The 15,128-nt window shown below is 45.5% G+C and overlaps 1 protein-coding gene across 3 annotated transcripts in view; it reads left to right on the forward strand.

The window, feature by feature from the left end:
* The window catches only part of arl15 (ADP ribosylation factor like GTPase 15), a 279,912-nt gene that overhangs the window by 246,966 nt on the left and 17,818 nt on the right, over positions 1-15,128 (forward strand). The window contains exon 5 of one of the 3 annotated variants that reach the window (XM_033030808.1): positions 15,014-15,087. The exons of the other annotated variants lie outside the window; for them this stretch is intronic. Within the exon in view, the coding sequence (XP_032886699.1) occupies positions 15,014-15,079 (66 nt within the window). The 3' untranslated portion in view covers positions 15,080-15,087. The remainder of the gene's footprint in view (positions 1-15,013; positions 15,088-15,128) is intronic. 3 annotated transcript variants of the gene reach the window in all.

Raw genomic sequence — 15,128 nt, forward strand, 5'->3', positions numbered from 1 at the left:
GGGAAAAAAGTTGTTCGGCACGGACTTGTAGGGCCGAGATGGCCTGTTTCCGTGCTGTAATTGTTATATGTTTATATGGTTAATATTAGCAATTATTCCAGCTAGATTAGTGGAAGATAATTATGATACTAATGAAGTATAGTTTGCATGAAGCTGGAAATGAAGGTTAGGCATGTAAACCACTCTCATTAGATTACTAGACTGCATTCATAGAAACATAGAAAATAGGTGCAGGAGTAGGCCATTCGGCCCTTCGAGCCTGCACTGCCATTCAATATGATCATGGCTGATCATCCAATTCAGTATCCTGTACCTGCCTTCTCTCCATACCCCCTGATCCCTTTAGCCACAAGGGCCACATCTAACTCCCTCTTATATATAGCCAATGAACTGGCCTCAACTACCTTCTGTGGCAGAGAATTCCAGAGATTTACCACTCTCTGCGTGAAAAATGTTTTTCTCATCTCGGTCCATAAAAGATTTCCCCCTTATCCTTAAACTGTGACCCCTAGTTCTGGACTTCCCCAACATCGGAAACAATCTTCCTGCATCTAGCCTGTCCAACCCCTTAAGAATTTTGTAAGTTTCTATAAGATCCCCCCTCAATTTTCTAAATTCTAGCGAGTACAAGCTGAGTCTATCCAGTCTTTCTTCATATGAAAGTCCTGACATCCCAGGAATCAGTCTGGTGAACCTTCTCTGTAATTCAGATAATAGTCTACTTTCCTGTTTTTGCCACCAAAGTGGATAACCACACATTTATCCACATTATACTGCATCTGCCATGCATTTGCCCACTCACCCAGCCTATCCAAGTCACCGTGCAGCCTCCTTGCATCCTCTTCACAGCTAACACTGCCCCCCAGCTATTATCTGAATGGTGGCCGATTAGGAAAAGGGGAGGGCAACGAGACCTGGGTGTCATGGTACACCAGTCATTGAAAGTATGCACGCAGGTGCAGCAGGCAGTGAAGAAAGCGAATGGAGAGAAGGCAGGTACTGGATAGTGAGTTGGATGATCAGCCATGATCATATTGAATGGTGGTGCAGGCTCGAAGGGCCAAATGGCCTTCTCCTGCACCTATTTTCTATGTTTCTATGTGTCATCCGCAAACTTGGAGATGTTGCATTCAATTCCCTCGTCCAATCATTAATATATATTGTAAATAGCTGGGGTCCCAGCACTGAGCCTTGCGGTACCCCACTAGTCACTGCCTGCCATTCTGAAAAGGACCCGTTTATTCCTACTCTTTGCTTCCTGTCTGCCAGCCAGTTCTCTATCCACATCAATACTGAACCCCCAACACCGTGTGCTTTATACTAATTCAAACATAAGTTTGTATACTAATCTCTTATGTGGGACCTTGTCGAAAGCCTTCTGATAGTCCAGATATTATCCACTCTACTAGTTACATCCTCAAAAAATTCTATAAGATTCGTCAGACATGATTTACCTTTCATAAATCCATGCTGACTTTGTCCAATGATTTCACCACTTTCCATATGTGCTGCTATCCCATCTTTATTAACTGACTAGCAGTTTCCCCACTACCGATGTTAGACTAACTGGTCTGTAATTGCCTGTTTTCTCTCTCCCTCCCTTTTTAAAAAGTGGGGTTACATTAGCTACCCTCCAATCCTCAGGAACTACTCCAGAATCTAAAGAGTTTTGAAAAATTATCACTGATGCATCCACTATTTCTGGAGTTTCTTAATTTAAGTGGATTGATATGAAGATCAAATAAATCATATTTATTTGTAAAATATGCAAGAACATGGATGAAAATTAATCTGGTAGTTTGTGTGCATTGCATTATTTAGCACTGGAAGAAAATAATTTTAGAAATCTCAAGTTTCTTCCTTGACAAGTTCCCTCAGACTGTTATCAATGGAGGAAGCTCAAAAAGACATTAGGTCTCCTAATTCAAATCTTTGTAATCATGGAGCTCAAAGGGAGGAAATATTCTTCCAGTGTCAGTTTTAATTTGTTTGTGTTGAAAGGCTGAAAATTGAGCATAATTAGTGTTTTCAAAATATGATTAATATTTCATTTAGTAAAAGTATCACCCCATGACAAAATCCCCTCTCCCTTGTGTAGGAAGGAACTGCAGATGCTGGTTAAACCAAAGAAAAAAGCTGAAGTCTGAAGAAAGGTCTCAACCCGAAACGTCACCCATTCTTTCTCTCCAGAGATGCTGCCAGGGGGACGGAGGGGGCACTGCACAGCCTCTACCTCCAGCCTGTCTGTTATTTCAATCTTTTTTTTATTTTTAGTTAGTCTAAAGTTTTGTGTTGGGGGAAACTTTAACTTTTCTATGTGGGGGAGGGGGGCAGGGTAAGGGGGAAACTGTTTCCCAGTCTCTTCCTGGCGGGGAAGCGACTATTTCTCCGAGTCGCGTGCTCGCCCCCCACCTTGCGGCCTACCAGCTGGATCGGAGCGGCCTTTCCTGCCGGGGACCGGGGACCGGACCAGGGCTGCTACAGCGGCGGCACAACGCTGGAGTCACCGCGGAGCGGGCGATGCCTACCTGGGTCGCCGTTTGGAGCTCCGGAGCGTTGGGCCGCTGCTCCAACATCGTGGAGCTCTGGTGCGGAGAGCTTCCAACGCGGGCGGTGCTGAACAACATCGTGGAGTCCTGGGGCGCCTTGCAGAGGGCCTACAGCAGCAGTCTCCACCCGGCGCGGCCTGCGGACTTTGGAAGCCGCCGACTCCGGTAGGAGGGGGCCGACTCTGGTGTCCACGCCGCTGAGGACATCCCGCAGCCCCGACGTCGGACTTGTATCACCCCGGCGAGCGGTCCTGGAAATCGGGCCGCCCGTAGCTGCAACTGTGGAGGGCTTGGGGAGGCCCTGACCACGAGGAACAGTGGAGGAAGAGACTGACTTTGGTGCCTTCCCACACAGTGGGAAACTTTGATTCTGCTGTGTGGGGATGTTTTATGTTAAATTCTATAGTGTGTGTTCTTTATACACTTTCTGGCTTAATCCCTCCCTTCACCACCTCCAGTTTAAATTCCAGTTGGAATATTTTGGAGGACCCAAGAACCAAGAACCAAGAACCAAGACGCTTCGGGTCGAGACGCTTCTTCAGACTGGATAGCATGCTCTGCTGACTGGATAGCACACAACAAAAGCTTTTCACTGTACCTCGGTACACGTGACAATAAAGCAAACACCTTTATTCAAATGGGTATTATGTGTTCCATTCCTGTCTGTTCAGAATGCAATTCTTTCTTTTCAAACGCAATTTATTTTCATGGGGATGAGTCAATTTATCAGTTTTTTTCATTGTCCGATCAGATTATGCAAAACAGAAGTTTTATTTCCTTTTGTGTGCTAAATATAATTGTAGTAAAGAACCTTTCTCTATTGCTGCATCCAGTTCCATTTCAAGTAACACTAGCAATTATATAAAATTTGTAACATGAAAGCCATTTCATGCCTTAATAACTGCAGTAACTTGTTGAGACAAATAGTTATTGCAACATCCCAACAAGAAAATAATTTGCATGGCCTGGAAGGATGTTCAGTTGAATACCACAATAACATGTCTTATATTTGAATAAAAGGCACATAAGCTTCCAGTGCACCACCCTATGAAATGATGGTGGTTTTCCATAGTACACCATACCTCATCATGGCATGTCACTTTGGCCTTGTAACCATTTAATTTAGAGAGCAACTGATCCAAGCTGTTCTGCTGTTATCATTAACCAGACATATTTGCATAATTTGTTCTTGCCATTTTGGTTGACATAGATCATCATGACTGAATTGAGCATAAACCTTTAGCTCAACCAATTTCGGGATTTCAGTAGGTTCTGTCTTAAATTTCTTACTCTCATTCCACGTTTGTAACTGATGTAGCCTCCAAATTTGTTATTAAAAACTTAGTTTCTCAGCAAAGCTACATTTATGACCATTCAACTTCTTCCCTACAAAAACAAAATAGTCTGAAGACGGGTTTCGGCCCGAAACGTTGCCTCTTTCCTTTGCTCCATAGATGCTGCCTCACCCGCTGAGTTTCTCCAGCAATTTTGTCTACCTAAAATTCTGTAAAATCTGATAATCCATTGTCATATCATTCAGAAATTCCAATAATTCACCATCCAGTCCACTGGGGCACCGGTTCTCTGCTCCCCTTAAATTCAAGGGGGTACCAGCTCTGTGCTCTCTTAAACTTGCTGGAGCTCTGGTTCTGTGCTCCACGTAGACATACTGGAGCTCTGGTTCTGTGCTCCCCTTAAACTTACCAGGTTTGCTGGATATTTGTTTTACTGCTATGTAACAGCTAGGAAAAGCTGAATTGAATGTGTGTTGTGGTATAAGAGAAACATTCAGTAGTCTGGAAAGTCTGCCAGTCTCGCACCACCATATTCCCAAAATCATGGAAATATTTAGTAGTTCAGATTGCATCATGAAGAGAGAAGTTAAATGTGTTTTGGGCCAATTATGTTTTCTTCAGTTTCTCTTCCATTTAGTACCAGAAGCTACCAATCTGAACTAATTTATTTCTCTCATTCTGGAAATATAATTTCCTCCAAAATCTTTGTCGCTTGAATAACGTAATTCTTTTTAAATATCCACCTACATAATTTCTTCTCCAGCTCATTTTTCTTTTTGAATTAGTATTGGTTTATCATTGTCATGTGTACCGAGATACAGCATAAAACTTTATTTTGCATGCTATCCGGGCAAATCATACCATAGATGAGTACATCAGGTAGTGCAAAAGAGAAAGGTACCAGAATGCAAAATATAATGTTACAACTATAGAAAAAGTGCAGATAAAAAAGTGCAAGGACCAAATCGAAGTAGATTGGAAGATCAGGAATTTGTCGAGAGGTTAATTCAAGAGCCCGGTAAGAGCAGGGAATATGCTGTTCTTGTATCTGGTGGTACATGCTTTTAAGCTTATATATCTTTCCAAGGGGAAGGGGAGAAGAGAGAATGATCAGGGCGTGAATGGTCCTTGATTTGATTGCCTTTTTTCCCCAAGGCAGTGTGAAGTAAAGATAAATGGATGGTAAGATGACTAGCATGATGGACTGGCCTGTATTCACAATTGTCTGCCATTTTTTGCAGTCTTGGGCAGAGTAGATGATAACCAAGCTGTGATGTTTTGAGTTTGAGTTTAGTTTATTGTCATGTGTACCGAGGTACAGTGAAAAGCTTTTGTTACGTGCTAACCAGTCAGCGGAAAGACAATACATGATTACAATCAAGCCATTCACAGTGTACAGATACATGATCAAGGGAATAACATGCATGAAGTTTAGTGCAAGATAAAGCCAGTAAAGTCCGGTCAAAGATAGTCCGAGGGTCTCCAATTCAGTAGACAGTAATTCAGGACTGGTCTCTAGTTGTGGTAGGATGTTTCAGTTGCCTAATAACAGCTGGGAAGAAACTGCACCTGAATCTGGAGATGTGCGTTTTCACACTTCTTTTCCTTTTGCCTGATGGGAGGGAAGGTGGGAGTGGCCAAGGGGTGACTCATCCTTGATTATGCTGCTGGCCTTGCCGAGGCAGCGTGAGGTATAAATGGTCAATGGAAGGGAGGTTGGTTTGTGTGATGATCACCTCTCCCATTTGCTTTCCTCCATCTGCTTCCATTTGTCCATTGTCATTTCCCCCATCTGTTTCCATCTAGCCGATGGGAGTCGGGAGAAAGAGTGGCCAGGGTGAAAATCATGCTGTGATGTATCCCGATAAAATGTTTTCTATGGTGCCTCTGTAGAAGTTGGTGAGAGTTGTTGGGGACATGCCGAACTTCCTAAACCTTCTAAGGAAGTAGAGTTGTTGGTGTATCTGGATAGGATGCTTTTTATGGTGCATTTGTAGAAATCGGTAAGAGTTATTGGAGACAAGACCAAGTGGGACCCGTTGGCTCCCGTCCCCTCAACGCGCGGTTGCGTGGGGGGGGGGAGGGGGCGGCCCACGACGTCACACACACACACTAACCCCCCCCCCCCCTTGATATTATATCAATATTATTAATTCGCTCCTTTTCCCCCATCTCCCGCCCTATCCACTCACACATAGCCCCCAACTGCGCAGGCACGGCTAGAGAGGGAGGGGGGTAGAGAGGAAGGGGATAGAGAGGGTGGGAGGGGTAGAGAGGGTGAGAGGGAGGGTAGAGGGAGAGGGAGGGAGGTAGAGAGTGAGGGGTAGGGGGGGCGCGCAGCGTCACAGGGGAGGGCTGGAACCCGGACGCAATATTCCACCACTCACCCATAGGTCCCAATACTCACCACTCACTAGAGAGGGAGGGGGTTAGAGAGGGAGGGGGGGTAGAGAGGGAGGGGGGGGGGGGGGTAGAGAGAGAGAGAGAGAGAATGGCAGAGAGAGATAGAGAGGCAGTGGGAGAGGCAGAGAGAGAGGCAGAAAGAGAGGCAGGGAGAGGTGGAGGCAGAGAGGAACGATCGCACTTTATAACGCGCTGCCGACCCATTCTGACCGCCGCCGCCGAACAACCCCCCCCGCCCCCATTGCACCCTTCTTCACGGCGGCACTGTGATGTCTCAACTCTGACAATTCGAGGGACCTACCCAGAAACAACACTATGAGCAGCTCCGGGCCGCCCCGCACCCCGACTCGAATCGACTCGACACCTAACAGACACGCTCCGCCCTGCGCTGAGCTTGTTGCGGGTCGGATAAAATCTCGTGGCGGGCCGGATGAGGCCTACTGGCCATTGTTTGGAGACAATAGGCAATAGGTGCAGGAGTAGGCCATTCGGCCCTTCGAGCCAGCACCGCCATTCAATGTGATCATGGCTGATCATCCCCAATCAGTACCCCGTTCCTGCCTTCTTCCCATATCCCCTGACCGCTATTTTTAAGAGCCCTATCTAGCTCTCTCTTGAAAGCATCCAGAGAACATGCCTCCATCGCCCTCTGAGGCAGAGAATTCCACAGACTCACCACTCTCTGTGGGAAAAAGTGTTTCCTCGTCTCCGTTCTAAATGGCTTTCTCCTTATTCTTAAACTGTGGTACCTGGTTCTGGACTTCCCCCAACATCGAGAACATGTTTCCTGCCTCTAGCGTGTCCAAACCCTTAACAATCTCATCCTTCTAAACTCCAGAGTGTAAGAGCCCATCCGCTCCATTCTCTCAGCATATGACAGTCCCGCCATCCCTGGACGAAGGGCTTCCCACTCGTGAAGGCCGACCTGGACTTCGAAGGAGGGGCCTTCCCACTTGATGTACAGGTCCTTGTCATGATCCTCCAGAAAGGTGTTTCTCCTTCTGGGTGTAGTAGGCCACTGCCAGCACATTACCGAGCGCGACGTTTTTAAACCCCACCGTCTGACGGATACCGTCGTAGTTGGTGATATTGATGCCGGCTGGGATGCCGCTGTCAGCGAGGTGAGTATGTCGAGAGAGGTGAAGTCGTGCTTGCGGAATCTCAAAGGGCCGGGCTGTAACACTCCACGATGGGCCCCTCGTCCCGAATCCAGTGCTTGGAGCCCTCCTTGCGTGCGCGGAGCCCAGCATGCGGGGCTGAACGGGTCCCAGCGGGGTCGAGCAGGTTGGAGTGCTGGAGGGGAAGGGAGTAGAGAGGGAGGTGATGGGGGTAGAGAGGGAGGGGGTTAGAGAGAGGAGGGTAGAGATGGAGAGGGCGTGCGATCCCAGCTGGGCCGAGCGGGTTGGAATGCAGGAATGCCCCTCGCGCCCGGAGCGTGTGAATGTATTGTGACATCAGTCGGCATTTTTGTCTACAAATTTAGAACGTTGAAAACTTTAATATTTTGAAGCTGTTAATAACTTGAGAAATATAGGTTGAAATGCGACGGGAAGATATGTATCCAGTCGGGGGAGAAAATGTGAGTAGTGTGTGTGAAAATGGGAAGGCTGTAGCCAAGTGTTTGGAAGAAGATACAAATTAAGGAGATTAAAAGAAAGCCAACACAACGCTGGCTCACACAGACATTTAGAATGTTGAGAACAAAGGGAAGAGTTTTAGCACAATACTAGACTAAGTGGGACCCGTTGGGTCCCATGTTCACATGGGAGGGCTGGTCCCCTATGCAATATACCACCTCTCCACCAATTCCAATATTGGTGGCCAGTGTCAAGCAGGTTGCAAGACCACCGAATTCAGGTTCAGTTTCCTACCACTTCAAGCAGGGTGCAAGGCCACCAAATTCAAGTGCAGTTTCATTCCATTTCAAGGAGGGTGCCAGGCCACCTAATTCAAGTGCAGTTTCATATCATTTCATGCATGTGCAAGGCCACCACATTCAAATGCAGTTTCTTACCATTTCAAGCAGGGTGAAACCACCATAAAACCACACAAAACACCACACTCACAGTTCAGTAGACATTCAGTGTGTTCAGTTGATTCACAGCTCAGACAGAGTCGTGACCTCTCCCTCCCCCATAATGCAGAGACTGAGCCACACCCATACTTCTGGGTTTTATAATTACTCCCCCTCCCACCGGAAACGGTGTGGCCTTCATGGCGTGATTTACAGGAGAGAGATTCTCAACATTTTTTAAACACTAATAACACTTTTATTTTTCATTGATGGGAAGAATCCTCTGCACCTGATGAGCGGAGGGGGACTGAGTAAGGTGGCCAAAAATCACAGCCGTAAGTGGTAGCGTTTTATCTAAAATCAATATAGTGAAAACAGGAAGTTGTCAAGTTTAGACAAACAACCATTTGCAGTGCCTTTTCACTTCAACCCTAAAACCCCAAACAACCATTTGCAGTGCCTTTTCACTTCAACCCAAAACCCCCCAAATAACCATTTGCAGTGCCTTTTTTACTTCAACCCAAACCCCCCCAAACAACCATTTGCAGTGCCTTTTTATTTCAACCCAAAACCCCCACACAACCATTTGCAGTGCCTTTTTACTTCAACCCAAAACCCCTAACCAACCATTTGCAGTGCCTTTTTACTTCAAACCAACGATATTTTCATTTCCCAACCACATTAAGGGCACTCACAGTTGAGTAGACATGTTTTCAGTGTTATTCAGAGCTCAGAGAGACGTGACCCTCTCGCTTCCTCCATCTTGCAGAGACTGAGTGAGGCACACCACTTCCGGGTTTTATAGTCCCTCCCCCCTCCCACCAGCAGGGGCACCAGAGAGAATGGTGAAATGTTTTAAAACATTTATATCTCTCTGATTTTTCATCGATGGGAAAAATCCTCCGGTCCAGTCCGGCGGAGTGGGGCTCTGAGCGAGGTGGCCAAAAATGACAGCCATAAGTGGCGGCGTTCCCTCGGAAATCACATCGCAGTGAGTCAAAAGCGGTCAAGATCTTACTTTTAGTAATATAGATGCTGAATTTCCTTCGAAAGAAGTAGAGGCATTGTTGTACTTTATTGTATCATTGTGGTTGGACCAGGAGAGATTAATGGTGATATTTATACCTATAAACTTGAAGCTTGACTGTCTCTACTTAAGCATCATTGATACTGATTTGGGTCTCACTTCCTGAAGTCATCAATCAGCTCCTTCATTTTTGCTGACGTTGAGGGAAAGGTTGTTACCTTGACACCTATGTTGCTGAGTTTTCTTTCTCCTCCCTGTATGCCATCTCATCATTGTTCAAATTTCAGCCCACGTCGGTGATGTCCTTTGCAAACTTGTAAATGGAATTGGGGCAGATTTTGCTGCCAAGTCGAGTGGATAGGAGATATAGTGAGGGACTAAGAACACAGCCTTGTTGAGACTTATCATAGAAGATATTTAGTTGCCTATCCTTTGGCAAATTGCTGTGGATTAAAGCCCCTGTCACACTTTCACGACCTAAATCTCGACCTCTGACGACATTAAACGACCTAAAAAAAAAATCACGGTCCCGGTAACCTACGACCTCCTACGACCTTCCATGACTATGTGTGCAACCTCTTACGACCTGCCACGACTATGTCTACAACCGCCCACGACTGTGAAGAAGACCTCCTTCGACCTCCTTCGACTATGTTGAAGACTGGCTTCGACCATGTACGTTTTACTGCTGTTTGCAGTAGCCCTTTTGCTTCAGCAGCCTTTTAAGACAGTTCAGGGGAAGAGCAAGGGTGGAGAGGAAGTACAAGAAGAGGTCTCAATGGGTGAATGGAGATGATGTGATGGACTGTCCCAGTAAACCAGATGACTGGAAGAGAGTGGCGCTGGGCTTTGACAAAAGATGGAACTTTAAGCACACATGTGGGGCAGTGGAAGGCAAGCATGCCATTCTTGTCCCTGTACCCCTCATTTTCCTTTTCGTACAGGATGGCATTCTGCTGGAACCATTCCTCAAGGTCCTCCTCCTGCTGCCTGGTGAAGGTGTGGGGCATAACCTTCCTCCAGCCCTCCCTCACCACCAATGGGGCATCTGCCTCTGATGCTGCGTCAGACACAGGAGAAAGGGCTGCTTCGCTGCCTCAATGAGGCAGTGAAGGATGGGGTGGTGGTGGGGACATATACTACCACCCTGGTCTCCTCCTCCAAGGGTCTCTCATGCAGGGCTACCTCCTCCTGCACTATCACCTCCTGCGGAATCATCTCCTGCCACTCCGCCTCTTGGGTGGGCAACACCTGCATGGCCGTTTTTTTTTAGGGTTGTGCCCTCCCCCTGCGCTGCTGCCTTTTTGGTGCCATCTCTAAAACACAAGTCTCCTCTCCAAAAACTCTCCAGCTATGAATGAACATGCCTTGGAGTGAGAACGGTGACGTTCTGCTGTTTAAATAACCTTTTTTTTCTACTCACCTTTTTTTCACCCAGGAGCTATTACCTACGACCACCTACGACTACCTACGACTAGCATCACGACCTACTATGACCTACTTACGAGTAAAAAGTATAGATTTTTTCCATGCCGACCTTTTTTTTTTCTCATGGACATTTTTTGTCAGGCTAGAAAAAAACGCCGCGACCTACTTGATGCCACGAGTATGCGGAGACCACTCACGAGCATGAGGAAGACCTCCTACGACCTTGTGGCGACCATGCTGCGAGTACGAGTCAAGGGCAAACTCAGCAGAGGTTGTAAATTGTAAATAACCTTTTTTTTCTACTGACCTTTTTTGTCCGGAAGTGGCGGCGCCGGGAACGGCTGCGGGAACGGCTGCGGCTCGCCTGAAGTCCGTTTGTCTTTTACTTTTTTGTGTTGTATTTTTTTTCGTTTAGTCTAGTTACATTTTTGGTTTTTAGGTCGTGTTTATGTGGGTGGGGGGGGGGGTGAAACGGGGCTTGCTGTCTTTCCCTTCGGGGGAATACGACCTTTTTTCGTATCCCCCTTCTCTGCCTCCGTCTACGCTGAGGCCTAATGGCGGAGCTGGCGACCTCGGGACTCTGGAGGCAGCTGACAGGACTCGCCCTGAGCTCCCGTGAGGGTGGCCCAGCCCGGGGCTGGAACTGCGCTCTCGTGAGAGCGGCCTGGCGAGGGGCTGAGAGACTTTCCCGTGAGGGGCTGTGGCCCGTCGGAGTGGCCCAGCTCGAGGTGGAACGGCACTCCCGTCGGAGTGGCCCAGCTCGAGGGTGGAACGGCACTCCCGTCGGAGTGGCCAGCCCGAGGGAGAACGGCACTCCCGTCGGAGTGGCCCAGCCCGAGGGAGGAACGGCACTCCCGTCGGAGTGGCCCAGCCCGAGGGAGAACGGTACTCACGTGAGGGCGATCCGGCTCGGGGCTGGAACGGTGCTCCGGTGGCAGGGACGGCGTTCTGAGGCGGTGACCTGAGTCCGGGGTTGAGCCGCGGGCCAGCGGCTGCGTGTGCTGGACTGGAGGGCGGCAGCTTCGACCACCCCCGGGCCGCGGTGTTTGAACCGGCCCGTTTGCGGGGTTCGGTGAGCCGCGGGACTGTTGTGCCATCGCCCGGTGGGGAATCGCCTCAGCGCAGAGGGAGAAGAGGAGGGAAGAGACAGTAACCCTAAGATTTTTGCCTCCACCACAGTGAGGAGGTGCTTGGAGGATACACTGTGGTGGTGTTAATTTGTGTTTATTGTTGTTTATTATTGTATGATTGTATGTATGACTGCAGGCACGAAATTTCGTTCAGACCGTAAGGTCTGAATGACAATAAAGGTATTCAATTCAATTCAATTCAATAAATCAGGTCGTGAAAGTGGGACAGGGGCTTACGGCTGTCTGGGAGGATGGAATAAACTTGATGTCGCCTTATGACGAATTCCCATTTGCTGTTCGTTCCTTCATTTTTTTGCTCCTCTTCTACATGCACAAATACCCTAGACGCATTGCTTCAGTTTCTAACTGAACACAATGTATTATGATAGACTAATTCAAAAGAACAATTAGAAGGTGAATACTTAAATGCCTTAAGATGAATGGATATAACAGCACTGCTATAATGGATGGAAAGGCCTCCTTATGTCTCCGAATCTTTCCTATTCCTGGGGATAATAACATGTGCAACAGTGAGATGCACCACATTATATATTTTTAATCAGTAAGCTTAATTGTTGGATTCTCAGATTTACGTTGTGCATTTTTTTTGAAGTGTATGTTTTTTTCATCAGAAAGCTCGTTGAATGACGAATGAGTACATTGGCAGGTTTTCAATATGTAGTTATGTGATTTGTAATTGGATAGGCACCTAATGTATTAATACAATCATTTTACATAAACCATTTTTTCTTTGTAAGCATTTTAAGTTTCAAAATTGTGTCTGCTAGACCATTTTACGTGCTGAATTTAAACAACATTTTCAGACATCATAATTGCTTGTCTTGGGTATTTTAGTTTGCAGATTTTGTGCTGTTATCTTGATAAATTATACTTCTAGGCTGCAATTTGTTTAATGTCGCTTGCTGAGATAGTACATACTTAAGGCAAGCTTTATTTGCAATTGTTTTAATGGCTTGGGAATATTAATCTGTCACATTGAAAACTTGTATTTTCTGTTGTGATTGCAAGCTCAACATTGAAATACCTTTTTCCTTAAATGTTTGTGTGAAGACAGTTAACAATAATTGGGTGAGGTAATGTCTTGGTGTAGACTTATCCAAAGGCCATAAAATACCAAGCTCCTGTCTTGATATTAAGTAATCAATATATCATCAGCGATCTATGTTCTTGATATATATTGCTGTTACTGTGAAAGTACAAGATATCTGCAGGATTGTAAATGAAGGATCATTCAGAATTCAATTCAGAATTTTTAATTAGACGCGTTAAAAGCACAACATTATTATCTAAACAGAGGCTTTCAATGGGGAAAAGTCTGTAGTATACCATTTCCTTGCTGTTGTATTGAAATGCTAGATTGATGGACATAGGCATGATCCATGAGTTTACAACAAAATATAATAGGAGGAGAGAATGGCAAACAGTTAATCAAATAACAGGCACATCTTCAGTTACTTCATAAAAAGGTCAGAAAATGGGTATGCATTTTTATGGATATGCATCCTATATATAGGTTGATGGTTAATAAGATTTTGAATAATTAAAGAAAAAAACTGCTGGCTTAAGGTTTGAGCCCTTCACACAAAGATTGAGCAATATTCAGCATAATGGCTGCAGTCACTTTGAATTGATGTCGTTCAACTGTTGCAAACATGAAAGTCTGCCTCTAAATTTCTTGATAAATGGAAATACAAATTTTCTAACTTACACTCCCCTTGAAGTTCAATTTGATTAAATAAAAATAAAATCTAATTTCTAATGGATTTATTGAATAATTGCCTTGTAGTCTGGTCCGTTATGTGTACTAACCTAATGCTTGCCCTGAGGAAGAATTCAGTATTTACAATAGTTCTTTTGGTCAAGTACATTTTTAACAGACAGCCGCATTAAATTGGACTGTCCCTTGCGGCAAAAATAACAATAGATGAAAGTCTGATCTGTCTTTACATAAGCTGACAGTTCCAATTTCCTTTTTCTTTCTGTGCAAATTCAAAGTTGTAAATTCGGTCTTGGCATTTAAAAGAGCAAAGAGTTGGTTCTCTGAGTCCAGACACACAACTTGTTTGAAAACATGGTTTACACTGGAATCCAGTCTTTTCTGTTTCATTGTTTTTGATTTCATTATCTTATTTTGCTAAACACTGTTATGATGTACACTGAAATTAAAGTAACACTCCAGAATAATTGGCTGCAATGATTTGTAGTTAGCAGCTGCTTTCCCCATGCAAAAAAAATGGGATTACTTAAAACAGGGTAAATAACCTCAGTAGGACTGCCTTCCTTTCTGCTTTTCTGCAACTAAGATCACAAAATGCCATTCGAGTGCCTAGACAGTCATCACATCCTCCCAAGGTGCTTTAATTGATCCCTGTGCAACTGCCAGTAGCTAATTTGTTTGTAGGCCTGTCGCATGGAACTTGGTGATGCCTGAAGCTCAAGACATTGACCACTACTCAATCGACCTCCCACCAGGAAAGGCCTTTCCTTTGCACATTGTACTGCAAAACAGATGGGTCTGGTGAGGTAGGGGCGGAAACGGAACGATTAATAATTTGAAGGACTATTGGGCCAGGGTGTACTCCAATCGCTGATCAGAGGGACCTGTGTAAGCATGGTACCTTAGGAGTTGGATTATGATATGAGGTTCTGGGAGATAAATGGGCCAGGGAGGGTAATTGGCAATTTGGCAACAGTTATGAGCTTTGGTGTGAAAGCCTAGAAGAACTAGTTGTGCAAGTCATTTGAATTGGGTCCCTTGGTACTGGGATGGGACATACAATGCCTCTTCCATACAAAGGGGGAAGCAGAAAATGTGAGGACGTTCCATGAGCTGAGACATTATCTCCGTGTCTCTTTATATTCCTGACCTGAGTGTTTCCAGCACTCTCTGTTTTAATTTCAGATTTACAGCCCCGGTCTCATTATGTTGAGCTGGCACTTGCATCATTATATCTGCATCTATAAACATTAATTGGGCAAGTGGCGGTCACAACTGTAAGAGCCCAATCTTATTTCTGCTTTGACATAATTTAACTAGGAAATCGTCATGATCATGTTCCATTCTGCGGAAACCAATTTTGTTAAAAGATGTTGCTGTGTGACTGAATGTCTAGACAGATATGTTTTTGTCTACACATTGCTCTCAGGTCACTCCAGCATTGGAGAAAACTTTGAACAGCTGGGAAGCTGAGAAGACTACTGCTTGGAACTGAGGGCAAAAGTAAGCATATAATGTTTCCACAGCAAGCCTTGGAAATGTAG

This window comes from Amblyraja radiata, chromosome 1, assembly GCF_010909765.2.
Source record: "Amblyraja radiata isolate CabotCenter1 chromosome 1, sAmbRad1.1.pri, whole genome shotgun sequence".
Taxonomy (NCBI): Eukaryota; Metazoa; Chordata; class Chondrichthyes; order Rajiformes; family Rajidae; genus Amblyraja; species Amblyraja radiata.